Genomic DNA, 17158 nt, shown 5'->3' on the forward strand with positions numbered 1-17158 from the left:
ATTAGGTGCCGTAGTGGAGGGCTCCGGAATAATTTCGACCACCTGGGGATCTTTAACGTGCACTGACATCGCACAGCACACGGGCGCCTTAGCGTTTTTCCTCCATAAAAACGCAGCCGCCGCGGTCGGGTTCGAACCCGGGAACTCCGGATCATAAAGACAAATTCTACTAGCGGGGGCATTTATCCGAAAAACCACAAAACTTTGTAAGAGCAGCTAGTTTTGCTCCTCGCTGTCCAGTCGAGTTTCAGGGCTGTAGTGTTCTTGCCAGCACTGCTTAGGCAATTAGGCAATTAAGTTAAGCGTTCTTAAATTATAATATGAGGGCTAAACTTATAATCAGGAAGTTGCAGAGCATCCTAGAAGACAGATTTTAGCGATATTTGTTTTATAGCATCCAATGTTTCGGTTTCTTCCGCTTTCGAAACTGAGCCTGTCAAATACGAAGGAAACAGATGTTACTATTTGCTCCTCAGAGAGATTTGCTCCTCACTAACGAATTTAATTAGCCTAAACTAATATCCCCCCCCCCTTTTTTAAATATTTAGGACTGCTTGTCGCGGTTGTAATTTCTATGAGTATTTATCTGCTCAGCATTTAGCACATCGCACTGAGGAAAACTTCATATCTTTTTTCATCTTTTTAGTAAAAATTTATTCTACGTCCCTTTCTGGTTATGTTGAATCTTTTCGGGTAGCAACAGACGCATTTGTTGCCAAAAAAATGCATTGAAATTTCCCAGCCACTCGATTCAACCTCGCGACGTTTACATCGAGAGGCTCTTCATGATCATCGATTAGAAATGAATCATGGTATTTCATTGCCTCAGGGATCCGAGCCCAAAAAGTAGCGTCGAAGAAGCATGCAGTTCACTTGTGAGATGAGCCGGCTATGGTTACGACGCTTAATCCTTATCTCTCAACGGTATGAGTACCCCGCACATCAGCAACCACCCGAATTTGCGCACTGAAAAGGTCGCATTAAGGACAAATTGAATTTTGCCTGTATCTATTACAGTATTCTAAAGACAAAGACGCTTATTTCAGTGAGAACGGAGCATTTGTAAGCTAGAAAGAGGCAAACGAAATAAAACGCAGCAGTCGCAATCACCAGAATTTTACTTTTTTTTGCCTTTCCCACTTTAGCGAAACTCAGTTTTTAGTGAAATAAGCGCTTCAATACAAGCGAACTTCAGCTTGTTCATAGTGCCCCGTCAGTGCACTAACTTAGTTCCTGAAGTGCGGAGTTAATTGAAACAGAGCTGAGTCGGAACAGCGGTGAAATAGAATGTAAAGAAGGTATTCGCTGGCTTTGATATTTTATTGTTCCTCCAGATTTCTTTATTACTCAAGTCAAACGAAGAGAACGCTATCGACCAGAACATTTGCGCAGCACAAAATTAGGATCCTGGAAAATTTGGTTTTAGCTTGCCGCATCAAAGGCAACTGCCGCCTTCAGCGCAATCAAGCAATCCCGATCAGCGCGCTTTAATAATCTCCCAAGTAAACTATCCGAACTGCTGTTATCGCACGCTCAAACTTGAATAGTCGAAAGTACCAGCAGGTCAGCTAGGTTGCTTCAGTTTAATCCCACGGCACTAAGCCAAGAATAAAATAAGGGAGTTATTACTCATTGGCATCCACCCAAGCGCAGCCATACGGCTACAAAGGAAAGCTATACAACTTTCTCAGAAACTTCGCAGTTAAACAAATATTCGTCCTGGTCCGGGGTTCGAACCCGGCACCACATCTTCACCGGAGCAGTCGCTCTAGAGACTGTGCTAACCGGAACGGCAAGCTTATCGTAGGGCGAGAGCGAATTGATAATAATAATTGGTTTTTGGGGAAAGGAAATGGCGCAGTATCTGTCTCATATATCGTTGGACACCTGAACCGCGCCGTAAGGGAAGGGATAAAGGAGGGAGTGAAAGAAGAAAGTAAGAAGAGGTGCCGTAGTGGAGGGCTCCGGAATAATTTCGACCACCTGGGGATCCTTAAAGTGCACTGACATCGCACAGCACACGGGCGCCTTAGCGTTCTTCCTCCATAAAAACGCAGCCGCCGCGGTCGGGTTCGAACCTGGGAACTCCGGATCAGTTGCCGAGCGTCCTAACCACTGAGCCACCGCGGCGGGTTAGAGCGAATTGATCAATAACTCGAAGTGAGAACAGTGTTAGTCAAATGTTTAGTATGTAGTGTTTAGTTAGTGGTTAATGTTAAGTTAGTACTGAGGGATTCCCCTAAACATCTGACTAAGCCAAGAATAAGGAAACAGCCTAAGGAAGCTGGTAGCAAGTCGGTTTGCTGTCACGTTCATTTGGGCAAGAAAGGCGGTGCTCACCGATGACGTTGAGGGCGATGAAGCGTGATATCTTGGGCAGCGTGCTGACTTGGCACTCGTACATGCCGGCGTCCTTCTTCTGCGGATACTGAATCTGCAGCATCCACAAATCAGAGTTGTCCATGTGGATGGCCTGGAACCGCTGGTCCGAGGTGTACGTGAAGCGCCCGACTGTCAGCACGTGTAGGTCGCGCCTCCGAATCCACGAGACCTGCGAGGCGAGGCAAGAAAAGATCGCGTGTGTTACACAACGGGTCTCTCCCCCGCTGAGTATGGCCTACGACGGCAGTGGCGTCGACGTTGGCGGGAAGGAATATAGAGCCGACGGAGCGCATCACCTCTTCACTGATGGGTTTTGTTCCTTCTTTGTAGAAAATATTTTTGGTTCGAAAAATAACAAAAATAAGACCCTGAACCCCCTCTCACCAGCACTTCCAACTGTCTCACGAGTTTTTTTTTCTCAGCACTGCTGGCTTCTTCAAAGCAAATGAAAAAGGCGCATCCGAAGCACATGAGATGCTCGCTACGCCCAAACTTGGAAACTTTCACTTAGCTACATGCTATAATATATATTTTGAAAAAAAAAACAAGGAAAGCGGTGTCATTGTTTTGTTGTATGGTGCCTGATTTGTGGCGCGTAAGTGTGTCTGTTCAATGTATGCCTTTGTATTCGGCTATTGAGCGCGCACTTATTTCAAAGGTCATTGACCGACTAGGCTGTGAACAAGTCTTACTTCAGAGATTTATCCTTTTTCTGCGATGCAAGAAGAAAGAGCGGATGGGGCTAAAAAAAAAAGATTTGAAGGGAGGTTTTGACAGTTCTATAGGCTGCATTACAGGGGACTAACACTTCACGCGAGCGTTGTGTGCATGCTGGGCGACAGTGCGGTAACATCTCTTAATACCCATCGACTAGCTGTCGTTTACGTTATTATGAAAAGTGCCGAGGCAACGATGCAAATCAAGCGACCTCAGGTGGGTGAAGTTGTCCCGGGGCTATCGGCTGAAATACCTGTATTAACCTAATCAGCCTGCATTTTCCTGAATACAATATTTCGAAGTAAACGGTAGGCAACCACCATCCATATTGGACCATTGGCTGGAAACTTGCCAGCAGTAACCCGGTAAGTTAATTTATAGCACAAGAGTTTGCTCACTTTGCATAGAGACAATGTATTTTTGCGCGTGTTGGTTGTCCACCGCATACTCCTGGTTCAGGAAGCGTATGTGCTTTCGTCAGCTTAGTGTCCATCGAATCATGAAAACAAGAGTTTAGGAGAAGAGCGCAAGAAACTAAAGAGGGAATAAAGTATCTGGTAATCATCAGCTTCAGAGTATTTAGGCTCGGCGCTGTGGTGTTCTATCCATTACGTTTTTTTTTTTTTTGACGAGCTAGGAAACGTCGAGGCACCTACGCCGTGGATCCAGCAGCTTCGCAGGGCTTGTCACTTGCTTTATTTTTTTTTAGACACACTGCCGGGCAGAAAGGGGTGGAGGAAAGAACGATGGAGCTCACACTGACAGTGTTGGCAAATTGCGTTTTCATGTCAAGGTCTTCCTTTCCCAAGCGACAACTCCCCGACAGGGTTGTCTCCACCGCAGCAAACTAATTCTGTCTCCCCCATTACACTTTACGCAGCTGCACTGACATCCTCCTCCGCTGCGCCTCCAACCCTCTGTCTGGCTTAAACTGTGCATTGCTATGTGAGCTTGAGGGAGCGTTGGAGAATGTGGGGCTGAGTTTACGACATTTGTTCGCGCCTAACAACTATTTGTGACAGGCAGGCATCTTTTCTACTCTCCTCTCTACTGCTCGACAGCGTATGTACGCGTCCAGGCTGATAACGACCCTTTATTCCATGCAAACTGTTCCAGTGAATGTTTTGGATGGTCAACTGACGACAGTCCTACCTTCTACACTACTGCATGGTTTTAAGGCATGCCACACCAGCTGCTTCGCGCATACGTCGAAACCGCACTTCGTGCAGAGGAGTCTTCAGAAGGAAAGTCGCAAAATCAACACCCTCGTTCCCCTATAGTGATGGGGCGACGGCTTCGTTCGACACGAAGCAAGAAAACAAAGGAAAAATCGGGGCACAGAAACAACAGCAAATGAATGCGATGGCAGCGCCATGCGTTCGGGAGTGAGTGAAAATGCGCGGACTCATTCGAAGCACGCCCTGGGACACGCCAAATTGCTTCGTGTCTGGGCTGCCAAGCGGGCGGGGGGGCGCCCGGGCTCCGTGCCCCGGGCTTAGTCGGCGCTGCAAGCGCGTCGTGAATCTTGATAGGCAAATTGTCGCGCGGCCGCCCAGGCCCTTGCCGCCGTCGGCACCGCTTCGTTTTTCGCAACTCGGGGCGACTTAATGCAGGCTGCCGGAACGATGGCAACATTGGCCTTATGACGAAAGCGACGGAGCTCGTTCTCCATTCGTCGCTGCTGGCGAGCTTCACGCGATGACGTTCGAAAAAGGCTTCGGACTGAGGAGACGCCTAATAGAGAGGAACCAGAAAGAGGTGGAGAGGAATAAAAATTTGCAATTTACCATTTCACCCCGGTGAAGTTTACCGCCGAGGTAAACTGCAATTTCTCCGGGCTCTAGCTGAAGAAGAGAAAACCTTTCCTAGTTCGCAGGTTCGATGAATGCCATCACGGCGGACTACGCGAATATCCAAAGCTGTTGGGCTTCCAGCATGCTACAGTTCTGTTTAAAATACACCGGAAAGGGCATTGACAACCACGTAAGGCACACAACTTCTATAACTGCACGGCTACACACCACGAAGACCTTCTCGACGTAAAAGTCACGAGTATAAATCGAGTGGCGTGGAAATTTTAATGCATTTTATTCGGCAACAAATTCGTGTATTGCTACCGGACAAATGTCAATATACCCTCAAAGGGACGTATAATTGATTATTACAAAAAAAGAAAAAGAATGAAGGTATCCTCAGTGTCCTCTGCCGGTAAACTGCAATGGGGTCATAAAGTGATTGATGCGTCCACTGCAGCTAGAAAAATAAAATTCTGGCAAACTGATGTCAATGGTGAACTTAGGGAATTATATCCACCTCAGACCCTAGAAGAAGTTCAGCTGGTAAGTGTTAATACAAACGCAGTTCACAAATCTGGCGGTTGTCGTGAATGTACACACACATAAAAAAAGTCCAAGCCGTCTGTACGACGGTTCTTCCTTTTAAGAGTTTTCTCCATGCTCTGAGCTACGGGTCTCTGGGCGTACATGAAAATCATATAAAGGCATTTGGCGCATGTTTAGTGGAATACATGCATGACAGAATGCGCATTTAAAAAAAAATTTCAAATTATTTGACGGTAAATCCTGAGAAATATGTGAGCTATTACGTCGCTGGAAGCAAAAAAAAAACCTGATTCAGTCAAATCAACACAATTGGAAGGCCTTTCAGAGCATCCCTATTCTTACACAGTTGTTGGAAAGCCGAATACAAAGGAACAAAGTGAGCAGTCTGTGACTGCCACTAGTAGTCATGTTGCTGAGGTGATGCATTAAAAAAATAGCGGTAAGGTATTAACTTAGTTAAACCAAGTAGATTTGCGAAAGCCTGTGTTTAACGTGGCTAGCTCATGGTTTTTCTTTTCTGGATCATCAGCACATGTGGCGACGATATTAGACTCAGGTTAAGCTCTGACCGACTTTAATCGGATACGATCTGTTGGCGCCGCAGACGGAGGTTGATGAAGACGACGATGTGCAATGCGCAGCACGACAGTGTGTTGCAGTTTAACACGAGGCGTGATCGACTGCGGCGATATCAGTGCTCTCGTGTAGTGTCCAGCAAAGCTGATCTGTTCGCGCCGCCGCGGGTTCGAAACCCATTCGCGGCAATATTTATTTTATTTCGGCATGGGCTGCTGCTATGCTAGGTTTATTCAAGGTCATCCTCAAGGTCACCATCTCATTTGCTGCAGCTTGCGCGACGCTCCTTCGAACAAACCCAAGCTTACCCGAGTTACACCGAGGCTTCACAAAAGATTCTTTGTTGAGACCGCCTTAAGTAGAGCTTTTGCACTGAAATGTCTTAAAACAGAAATATGTATTAAATAATATACGCGAGGCTTCCGGCGAATATACAGAGAGAAATGAACAAGCGGCCGATGGCCCTTCCGAACACATGTCTTCGCGATAGCAGCGTGACTTTGCAGTTCTCACTTGGCAATTGCCAACCTATATATTTTATGCCTTATGTTGTGGAGTGGTCTGCTATGCTGATGTTCTAGCAGTTCTTTCCACCATTTTACGATGTTTTGGCAAGACAGAATGCTGACTATAAAAGGCCTTACAAGCGTGCAGCACCCAAGAAATTAAGCTGCACAATGGAATCAGAGCAAATCAATGGAATATTCATGCAGCTTTTTGGTTTCTGTTTTCTATCGATCTTATCGCGGCTTGTATTTTTCATTTTATGTTTATTTTTTAGGCTTTTTCAAATAGGTGTGTGAGCTTAGTAAATAAAGTTTCATGAAGAGGATTACGAGAGTATCAAACGCATTCACGGAGGTAAATTGTGAACGCCTCACTGCGGCCCTATAGGATTAAAATGTCACAAACAGCAACTTCTCTCCATCTGACATTTTTTTTTCTTTTAAAAAACTGCTGTTTCTTTATTAATGTACTTCCTCTCTTTAGTCAATTGCTGAGCGAAGAAAAGCTGGTCGTGGAGATTAAACTTTACTAAAGTTGTGGCATACATACTTTGAACAAATGTCGACGTTGGTCTTTCGTCGGATCAGTGAACAGGCATAACCTACATTTTTTAGGCGCTGTTCTGCCAATGGGAAGCGGGCGCCGACGCAGTTCCCAGGCCACATTCACTGCGGCTCAGCGTTCGCACCTGCACCTTATCTCTCGCGACGCAGCCTGCCAGGCGACCTCACTAAAACCAACGCTGTCGGTAGCCCGGGCGGACTGTTAATGCGTAAACGCACTGGCGTGTTTTCCTCTAGTGTGGAATTCGTATTAAAACAGAGATTTGCGCGTTAGATTATGGCTCATTTCAGAAACCCGCCAGCGCACATTCTAGGCAAATCAACATAAAAAAAAAACTAGAATTAGGTGTACTGTGGAGGCAGTACAAACGCTTTTGTGCACAGTTAATAAGCTTCGAGTTTCGTCTTTCACAGCGTGATCTTTGATTACCAGTTTTATGTTCAGAAGCGTGTTTATGTCGCTATTTCGCTATTTTTATGATTGTTTTAACATAAACTGATTATTCAGCGTAGTCGTCTTTATAGTTCGTAATCGCGCTGAAATCGAGTGCCGAAATGATGCAAAAAAAAACATGAAAAATTTTTTCTTTATTTTTGTTTCTCCTTCTCCCTGAATGTCTATCGTTTATCTTTCATGAAGAAGACTTAAGAAGCCTTGCAGTGCGTTCAGGACAGCAAGATAGTTGGGAATTCGGCTGAAACTTGAAGTACGGTGGTAGCACAACACCAATCCCAAGCTTGCACCGGGCTGAGGCACACAGTTTTCTTTTTTACTGATTGTGGCTTGCTGTTTGTGAGTTTTTATTATTTTTGGTTTTGGCAGCGAAGAATGCGGTACGCTACGGTTCGCTATTAATTATGAGAGCAAAGGCTTTTGTACTAGTTCCATCCTCATTCTTCAGCTGCTGTCTTTTGATCATGATGTCAGTGGGCCCTCAATCTTACATTCTTGGACGCGTCACAGACAGGCAGGCGGGTGTGAGCGATTAATGCAAATTCATAAATTTATGGTTACCCCGTACTTCGACCTAAGTCATGAATTGTGCGCCCAGCACTTCCGTCTCTGTTTCCCGTACTAGCCAGAAACCTACAAAGAAGAAAAAACCGTGCATAAAGATCAGTTGAAATCAGGCCTATCCGCTCTTTCAGTGACGTGAAAAAAACATAAACATCACTCGCTAAGCCATTCAAAGTTACTCAGTTATACAGGGTCCTATAGGGTACATGAAATAATGAAAATAAAAATATTTTGTATGCACAATAACCAATGTCCCCAGAAAAAACTCAGGGGAATCATATATAATCCATCGACCATATGTCTCGCCAGAGGGCGAGCATGAATTTTATGAGACATTTAAACTCCGGTCAGAACTTTGGATGGGTGACGAGCAACTATAAATGTCGCAATGGCCGTGACCAAGTAATCGTTCTTTTAGTGCTCGTCAAATGAAGGGGTTCGTAGCTCAGTGAGGGTCACTGCTTATAAAGCCTCTGCGAAATTTCTGCATCTAAAATGGTCACATAACGCCCTGGAACTCAACAGCGCCTTCAGTATCAACAGTAACCATCCGTTTCTTCATGCTTGCCGAAAAACGCCCTTATCAAGCCAGCTGAACTCTGACCCAATGAAAGAGCCCGCAGAACTAGTTCGCAATGCAAACTGGAGGTCTCCTTGCGAACATAAACGGGATTCAACGTCCTTAACCTTGCGGAACCAAACGGAACATATACAAGTATGGATTTGTCCACAATCAAACACAAAGTGGCTGGCCACGTGTTTTACGGCGCTCTTTCGATTCGAAAGACGGGGATAAAAGAAGCACGGGTGAAATATACAAAATTTCCAGAACTTTTCCACTTTCAATGAGGCGATCATTCGCTGTTGAGACATAAACATAAACTCCGTGACGTTGCATTTTTCAGAAGTTTCTTGGAATTTTTCCTCGCAAGCTAGTCAAGGATATCGCAGAATACTCAAATGCGGCGAAATTTTACGGCCACGCTCTGTAAACTTTGGCACTAAAGCCCGCATACGTTTACACTGCATGCAGAAACTGGAGAAAGCAGACACATATCGCGTCTTTTAACGCGCTGGGGATGTTTATGATCCATCCTTAGCAGTATACAACCTACTAGGCTTCGTCACATAAAAGAAGGGCGGTAAGGTTTTTATTTAAACGCGTAAAATATTTGGTGCAGCTTTACTTAGGGAATGCTACGAAGAACGATAATCTTTGTAATTATGCACGTCTGATGAAAGCTTAGCAAACGTCATGGTAGGTGCGCAGGCATAGATACCTGCGTCGTAATAGCCGGCCTACTCCAAACAGAGAAAGGCAGCTCATGCGCAAGAAGAAGCCTTTTTTTTTTATTGCGGCAGCATGGATTTTGGCAAAGAATAAGCAAAGACCAACGTGCGCATGCAGAGACATCAATTGGAAAATGTCCGCCTGAGTAAAGAGAAGTAAAGGAGTCAGCCTCAAGTAAACGTAAATCTTGCTGCGACCAATGTAAATGACGGGGCAGGAAAACAGCGCCTGCTTCAAGCCGTAAAACTGCGCCCGGTGATAGAAAGAGCGAAAGAAACATAGTGCTCTACGTTTACTCTTCACCAACTACTTGTCACGACATGCTGTTGCACGGTCAAGTATTTAATTTTCAATTTTTTTCTACTGCTTTGTAAGTGTAAGAAAACATTGCAGCATTTGTCATGGGCAGCTAAATAAATCAATCGGTCATTGAGCAGGAAAAAGAGAGGCCCGTCATGCCGCACATGACGGAAGCCAAGAGTCACTGAAACAAAGAATCATAATAGATATTTTTTTTATTTGCAGTGTTCATGAATGGGAGATTCCTAGGGTAATTATCTTAAGGATAATTGATTAGAAATCAGAATAAAAGCAACCACAGGCAGCCGGCGCGATCCGAACCCACGAACTCAAAATTTCGCGTCTGGTGCATTACGAACTGAGCTACAGTGGCGGCTGTCCAACCTTCAGCTTTCGGGGGTATTTATGTGCAGTGTAACCGAATCTTGAGAGTGTTCACCAGCGCCACCGTCGTCCATAGCGGCGGACGCCGTATGTCCTGAATTACCGCGAGTGTCACGCAGGAACGTGATCGAACAGCGGGGGCGAAAGCTATGCGGGGACCCTCTTATGCTACTTACGGAATCAAGACTGCCAGTGCATGAGATCCTCCCCATGACAGGTATTGACAGGTATTTCATTGTCATTACATGCGTTTATAATATAATTGGGCAGATATACGGTTAACTGCAGCGAGCTATATATATATATATATATATACAAGGCAAATGAAGTGAGGTGCTCGTTTGACAAACATATTAAGGAAGCCAACAGTCACCGAAATCAAGGTGCATAGGGGAATGTTTCTTTTTTTTAATATCTAGTGCCAATCAATTAGTTTTTTTTAAAGAAAATTACTTATAAACTTATAAAGCAGCAGAAAAAACAACCATGCCGCCGATGGGATCTGAACCCACGACCTCCGAATATCGCGTCTGGTGCTCTTACCGACTGAGCTACGGCGACGGCTGTCCAATCTGCTGCTTTCGTGGGATTTATGTTTTGCGTGTAAGCGAACCTTGAGAGTGTTCATCAGCGCCACCCTCGTCCATAGCGATGGACGTAGCACGTCCTGTAATACCGCAAGTGTGACGTAGAACTTCATCTAACGGCGAGGACGGAAACTGTGCGAGAGCCCTCTTATATATATATATATATATATATATATATATATATATATATATATATATATATATATATATATATATATATATATATATATATATATATATATATATATATATATATATATATATATATATATATAAATTCTCACTGTGCCCATGAAGGCCAGACGAACGTAAAATTGTATGGCGACACGTACGCACTTTACCGCTTTCCCGTAAGATGAAAGGCTATTGCGATTTTAGCTTCAGAACGTTCCGCAATCCAAGGCCCATCCATTGTTAGGCACTTGCGCTTGCTTCAAATCTTAGTTCTCGTTGTTCTGTGCTTTGTCGCTGTAATCAGATTAGGTCTCCCCAGAGAATAACTATAACGTTAAGTAGCGCTGGTCTTTGCCAATGAAACTGCTGCGAGATCACTAAGGCCCAATACCCGGTACAACACGCATTCGTACTTCGCTCAACGGCCGCGCTCTCTGCCTTTATAGGGGTCAGCATTGCGACGGCAGCAGTGGAAGCAAAGGTCGTTGCGTTTGTTCCCCAGGCGAAGACTCGGCACTGATTTGCGCTGTGCCTCGAGGTTGTGAAAGCTGGATTGTGCCAGCCCTGCGCCGCTGCTGAAAGCGAACAACGACGCGGAAAGCAGAAACAATGAGCCCCCCTCCCTCTCCCTTCCAGGAGCCGACACACTCACTGCTTCTGTTGCCGATAGAACGCGGCAGAAATAAGAAAAAGGAAATGTAGAGACAGAGAGAGAAAAGTACAGTGGAACGTTACGCAAGAAAAGCAAAGGGCAAAAGTGAAGTAAAAGTACCAGCTAGACGTCACGGCTGCGTAGCGTAGCGTTGCGACGGAAACGCGAGAGCAAATGGGGGGAGCTCGAACGGAACTGAAACAACTTCGGCGGACGGGCCAGAGCAAGCAGAGAGCCTTTGTGTGCTGTCTGGGGCTGCGCTAACAACGCCGTCCGGATCTTTCGTTGCCTCCTCCTTCTTCTCTTCCCTCGGTGTTTCTCCCGGTTCCCGTGTGTCCCTTCTCCTGTTTCAGGCTCTCTCCCGCGTCTCAGTCGTTCTGTCTTTCTCCCCGGGTGCTTCTCTGTCAGCCGCCTTCTGCAGCCCGGACCACCTTCACCAGCCAGCTGGCAGCGCTGCTAAGTTTGGGAGGGGGGTTCCGGGTCGCGTTGCACTGCACCGGGTGGAAAGTGGTGTAGAAGCATGTGACGTAGAAGTGTTGAGGAAAGAACAGACGAGCGCGGAACCTCAGCCAGGGCGAGGGGAGACAAAAAAAATGAACGAGGACGCAGGCGACTACAATAAAAACAGTAAATATACGCTGAAGATACAAAGCAAAGTACATTGGGCTCAGCAGGAGGGGGCCCGACAAACAGCACAACGCCAACGAGGTTGACCAAAAGGTGAGTGGGCTCGCATTGGGTCGGCGTCGTGCAGGGGTCGAAAGTATAGGCGCACCCGCTCCGGCTGCACAATTGAGAGCCGGCTTTTCTCCGCCTTGTTAGGAAAGTTCGGCACAGAGAGGGCGAGAGAAATCTGGAAGAGCTTGAAAGAGGTGCATGTAGGGGGGCTCCGAGTCCAAGTCATCGGGCGGTGGGACGGCTGCATGCTAAGACAGTGGGTTCAAAGCCGCGGGGGATTGGGGAGGTAGGAGTCAAAGCAAGGTAGAAGTAGGCCGCAAGCATAAGCGGATCGGCCCTGAGATGAGCATAAGCTGCAAAGAAACACGAATGCGGAAACCGTACTTGTTCATCGTAGTACCTAACGCTGTGTACGCAGTTAGTGCAGACTTAACCAGCGGCCAACACAAGGTTGGCTTGTATGACGCCGGCTTGCATGTTTAGAGTGAAATGGAACGAAGAAACACAACATAGGACACCTGCACGCAACAATATTTCATTGGAAACACAAGAAACATACACTCGCCAAAGAAAAATATTTAACACATGACGTTTCGAGACCCGTACTGGTCCCTTGTTCACAATGAGAATGGGCGGAATGGGCCGCTACTTAAAAGCGGACTTGACTGCACAGTGAGTGGGCGTAGATATCGGGGAGATTCCCTCTCGTCCTGTTGACAGCATTCTTGGTCGTCTGTATGTAAAATGATTCGAGAAGTAATCGTGAAGATAAAGGTTTCTTCGTGTCCAAGATTGTGGCGTTCTCCCAGTCAATGAAGTGCTGCATCATTTGGGCATGCTCTGCAAGTGCGTTGGAGGAAGTGCGACCTTTCTTGACGTCATTCTTGTGTTCCCTTGACGTCATTCTTGTGAACACAAGAATGACGTCAAGAAAGGTCGCACTTCCTCCAACGCACTTGCAGAGCATGCCCAAATGATGCAGCACTTCATTGACTGGGAGAACGCCACAATCTTGGACACGAAGAAACCTTTATCTTCACGCTCACTTCTCGAATCATTTTACATACAGACGACCAAGAATGCTATCAACAGGACGAGAGGGAATCTCCCCGATATCTACGCCCACTCACTGTGCAGTCAAGTCCGCTTTTAAGTAGCGGCCTATTCCGCCCATCCTCATTGTGAACAAGGGACCCGTACGGGTCTCGAAACGTCATGTGTTAAATATTTTTCTTTGGCGAGTGTGTGTTTCTTGTGTTTCCAATATGCTTCCCCCTCGCCAGACAGGATTCTGTCGAACCCTTGAAACAATATTTCATATTTTGCTATTATCTGCTGGTGGTGATTTCCCTGTTTTCGATTACAGACAAAGGAAATTGGATGAGCACCTATGTATTATATGACGGTTCGAAGCAAGCGTCGTCACTGAGTATTTAACAAGTTGCATGTTGGTCAGAGGCTCGCGGGATGCAAACTCGCTACAAGTTCCGTTTGAAACTGAGCTCGAGTTCTTCGCTCGAGCGCGTGGATACTCCTGCAGTTTAGCTCTAGTTCACGAGGCTCCAAAACTTGGTATAGCTCGTTATTTCAACAAGAGTTGAATGACCTCATCGTACCGGAACATTGTATGCGTATAAAACTGTTACATCAGCACAACTGTGCGTTTCGCAAACTGAGGTCCTGATGGCGCCCAGGCATGAAGCCACAAACACGGGAGATGTGCAGGAGGGCGAGACAAAGGGTCAAATCAGTCGCGCAGGTGTGAACGGCCCACTTGTGCCCAATAATCGCTCCGGTTCGTTGAGGGTGCAAATTAGTTTACGCTCTCTGCCGACTCATCGGTGGAGCACCGTAATTAACTGCTCTCAAAAGCATTCCAAGTTATCGCGATTAACAGAGTTGAGCCGGTCCTTACAGATTTCACTAGTAGATAGCCCAACGCGTTATAATTGAGTGGTAAGGACGACAGGATTGAATTTCCTGCAAACTTGCATCGCGCGCCTAAAGTAACGACAGTCAAGCCTAAACAGCGACAGCGCGAATGCCGGGATGAAGGCAGACAGGAGGGACAATCTTGAAAATCATCACCGGGCGAAGACACGGCGCTTTTCGCCACACAGGAGCGCCGTGATGAATTTTCGATGACGCTCTATGCGTCCAGGGTGCAGATACGCCGTCCATTCAGGGCCTCGGTCACCGAGGGAAGCGAGAGAGAGATGCCAGTGGCCACCGTCGGCACAAAAGGAACGTTGCCGGCGAAAGGTTGAATGGGTGGCCGGTCTTTGTGGCGCGCTAATGGACACAGGCCTACAGCGTCGGTGGCTGCCTTGCGGCATGCTGCCGCGGGAGCGCGTGGAACGCTTTGTGCGTGCCCAAGATTGGTTCCAGCTTCGCGATTGGAGGCAATTATCTGGCACACGCCGCGACCGGAATGAGCATGGTGGTATCTTAACCCGAACTGATCGTCAGTGGTGGGCACATTTCGAGCTGCGGTCTCCGCAATGCCACAGCCAAGTAATGAAAAAGAGCGAGAAAAAGGACAATCAAGGACAAGTGTCAAAGGAGGAAGAAGAGTCTAGGATGAGTGAGAAAGCGCCCTTCCTTTTACCGCACATGGGGTATCGCCATGCAGTTATCCTGTGCACCTGGCGCAAAACGATGCGGTTGACTTTTAATCAAGCTTTTATTTTCTGTCAGTAGCTTCCATGGGCCTCAAGAAATGAAAGCTTGAGAACTTTGCTTTGTGGCGGTTTTTTTCTAACCTGAAATTCATTGATAAAACTTCTGAACAAGGCAAAAAGACCACGAAATAGTATTCTGTGTCTTGCTAGGCTCTTTAGTGCACTTTCGTGTCAGTGCTTTGAAGATCTGCATATGCTGAATATAATATAGTGGTTTGGCTGTAAAGAGTTCTGAGCATGTTATGTGTTGCTATTCTTTAATTTCATTCCTTGTTTTTTTTTCTTGGCTAGTTAGGACTGCGCCTGCTTTCCTAACACTGTTGCCTCCAATTCGCGATTGGAAACGAAAAGGCGGCACCCGTCGTACACAGATTCAACATGAGCACTTTCAGACATGTTCGCTTGACGCCGCTCCTATAGGTAATGGAATAAACCGTGGTTTAAACGCTGATGTGCCACGCGAACTTCTAAAGGGAAATGCACGCTCGCCATTATTACTAGCAGCGTTGATGTTAAGAACGTTCAAGTTTCTAGAATCGTTGATCTTCTGAGCAACGCTAAGAACTAAGAATATGTGGGACACCCTGACGACCTGATCTATGCCGTTGAATCGAAATTTGAATGCAAGGAAGTGTGCGTGATGCTTCCAAGCCACTTACGTCAAGCAAGTGGGACAGATGGTATTGAAGTTGGCTGATTGGTTAGACGTCTCTCCTATTGGCCATTATAAATGCAATAAAAAACCGAGAAAAATGTACACGTCACATCATACCACGTCCCCAGTGGCACGATTCCGTTATGTTTATGTCGCAACCGCGAAAGTATGCAACGCGGCATGAAATTCGAGCTTCATTGTTCTCTCTTGCATAGCGCTTATTAGTGTACTGCCTATTGCTTTCACTCGTTTCAAAAAGTAACAGCTCTTTTAAGTGTAGCGCAGACAGCTTTCGGCTAGTTTCATTATCGTGAACATTTGTAATTTGTGGCGACATGCGATTACACAAGGCATAGAAACTTTTTTCGTTCTCAACATGTATTTCGGTACTCACATATGAAGTTGCATACCTTGATAAACCTTGATGACACCTTTAAACAGAATCAGGAGGGCGGTGTATAATTTTTGTAGCATGTCGGGTCGTAAACGGGTGTAGGCATTGCACGCTTGCAGGCGATTTCATTAAATGTAAAGTAATTAGCACGAGGAAACATGAAGGTAATAAGTTGCAAACAACCCACTGCGTCGTTCTCCCGCGCTCTTGAGGAGTGTGTTTGACGATCATAAACCAAGCAGCTTAAACATAGCCAATTCGGGCATCACTCAGCTTCAGGATCAGGTACCGTAAATGTGATTTGACTGCTTTTTTTTTTCTCAGCGTAGCCCTACCACTATGACAAACAAAACAATAAAGTGACGTGCGAGTGCCCTTCATTGCCACACATAAAATGTTGCCTCTCCTTCGCAAAAGACGTTGACGAAGGGAATACATAAATGAACACATTACTGAAAGCTAAAGCCTGTAAATACAGTGCATAATGGAGACAAGTTTCGCAGCATGAATAAAACGCACACAGAAGACAAGGAACAAACAAGACAGGACTGTGCTAGGGGCAAAAAACACTGTGGCTAACTTAAATGAACGCCCGTTTCACTATTTTTTTGTGGATAAAAAGGTGACCTGGTAGATTTTAGCTGTTATTTACCGCAATGAACAGGCTTAAATACCAACGTGGTTTGCGCTTACCCCCCAGCCTAGCTCACAGCTTCATATCAAGATTTGCGTCTCACCCTTTGGTTTGGAAAGACCGCGGGAGTGTTGCAGTCATGTCTCTAGTCCTTCACAGGGCAAGAAAGCTTAGTTTTCTTTTTAATGAGCTCTCCGTGTCCGTGCACTTTTTGTGCCGGCTGTACGTTAATAGCAATGATGCCACCGGGAAGCGACGGCAAAGCATACGTGGACACAATGAGAAGATGTGAAAAAAAAAATAATTTTCATTCTTAAGAAAGGTTGATGACGTCGGCTGTTATGAATGACGCTAAAAACAACGGAATTCTTCATGAATATTCACCTGGTTCTTTTAATGACCGTAGATGAAACAGGAAAGTGAAATCTTGTTTTTATTTTTCGAGACAAGGAAGCAGAGCACAGCTTGTTTACTAAGAAGACAAATACGAACTCAGGCAGCCACGTGCGCTAGCTTAGTCCTTAATTATTTAATTTTGGTAATTTTAATGTAATGATAGCTACAGCGCTCGGTACCATAGAGGTGTAGCTAGCGCTGAAACTGATAGGTGCAGTCAGCTGCAA

General features: G+C 45.9%; 1 protein-coding gene across 4 annotated transcripts in view; it reads right to left on the reverse strand.

The window, feature by feature from the left end:
* Positions 1–17158, reverse strand: part of LOC144125920 (protein amalgam-like) — a 339341-nt gene that overhangs the window by 76973 nt on the left and 245210 nt on the right. For all 4 annotated transcript variants that reach the window (XM_077659734.1, XM_077659733.1, XM_077659732.1 and 1 more), the window contains exon 3: positions 2341–2551. In XM_077659734.1, coding sequence (XP_077515860.1) covers positions 2341–2551 — 211 coding nt within the window. The remainder of the gene's footprint in view (positions 1–2340; positions 2552–17158) is intronic.

This window comes from Amblyomma americanum, chromosome 3 (genome assembly GCF_052857255.1).
Source record: "Amblyomma americanum isolate KBUSLIRL-KWMA chromosome 3, ASM5285725v1, whole genome shotgun sequence".
In the NCBI taxonomy this organism is placed as follows: Eukaryota; Metazoa; Arthropoda; class Arachnida; order Ixodida; family Ixodidae; genus Amblyomma; species Amblyomma americanum.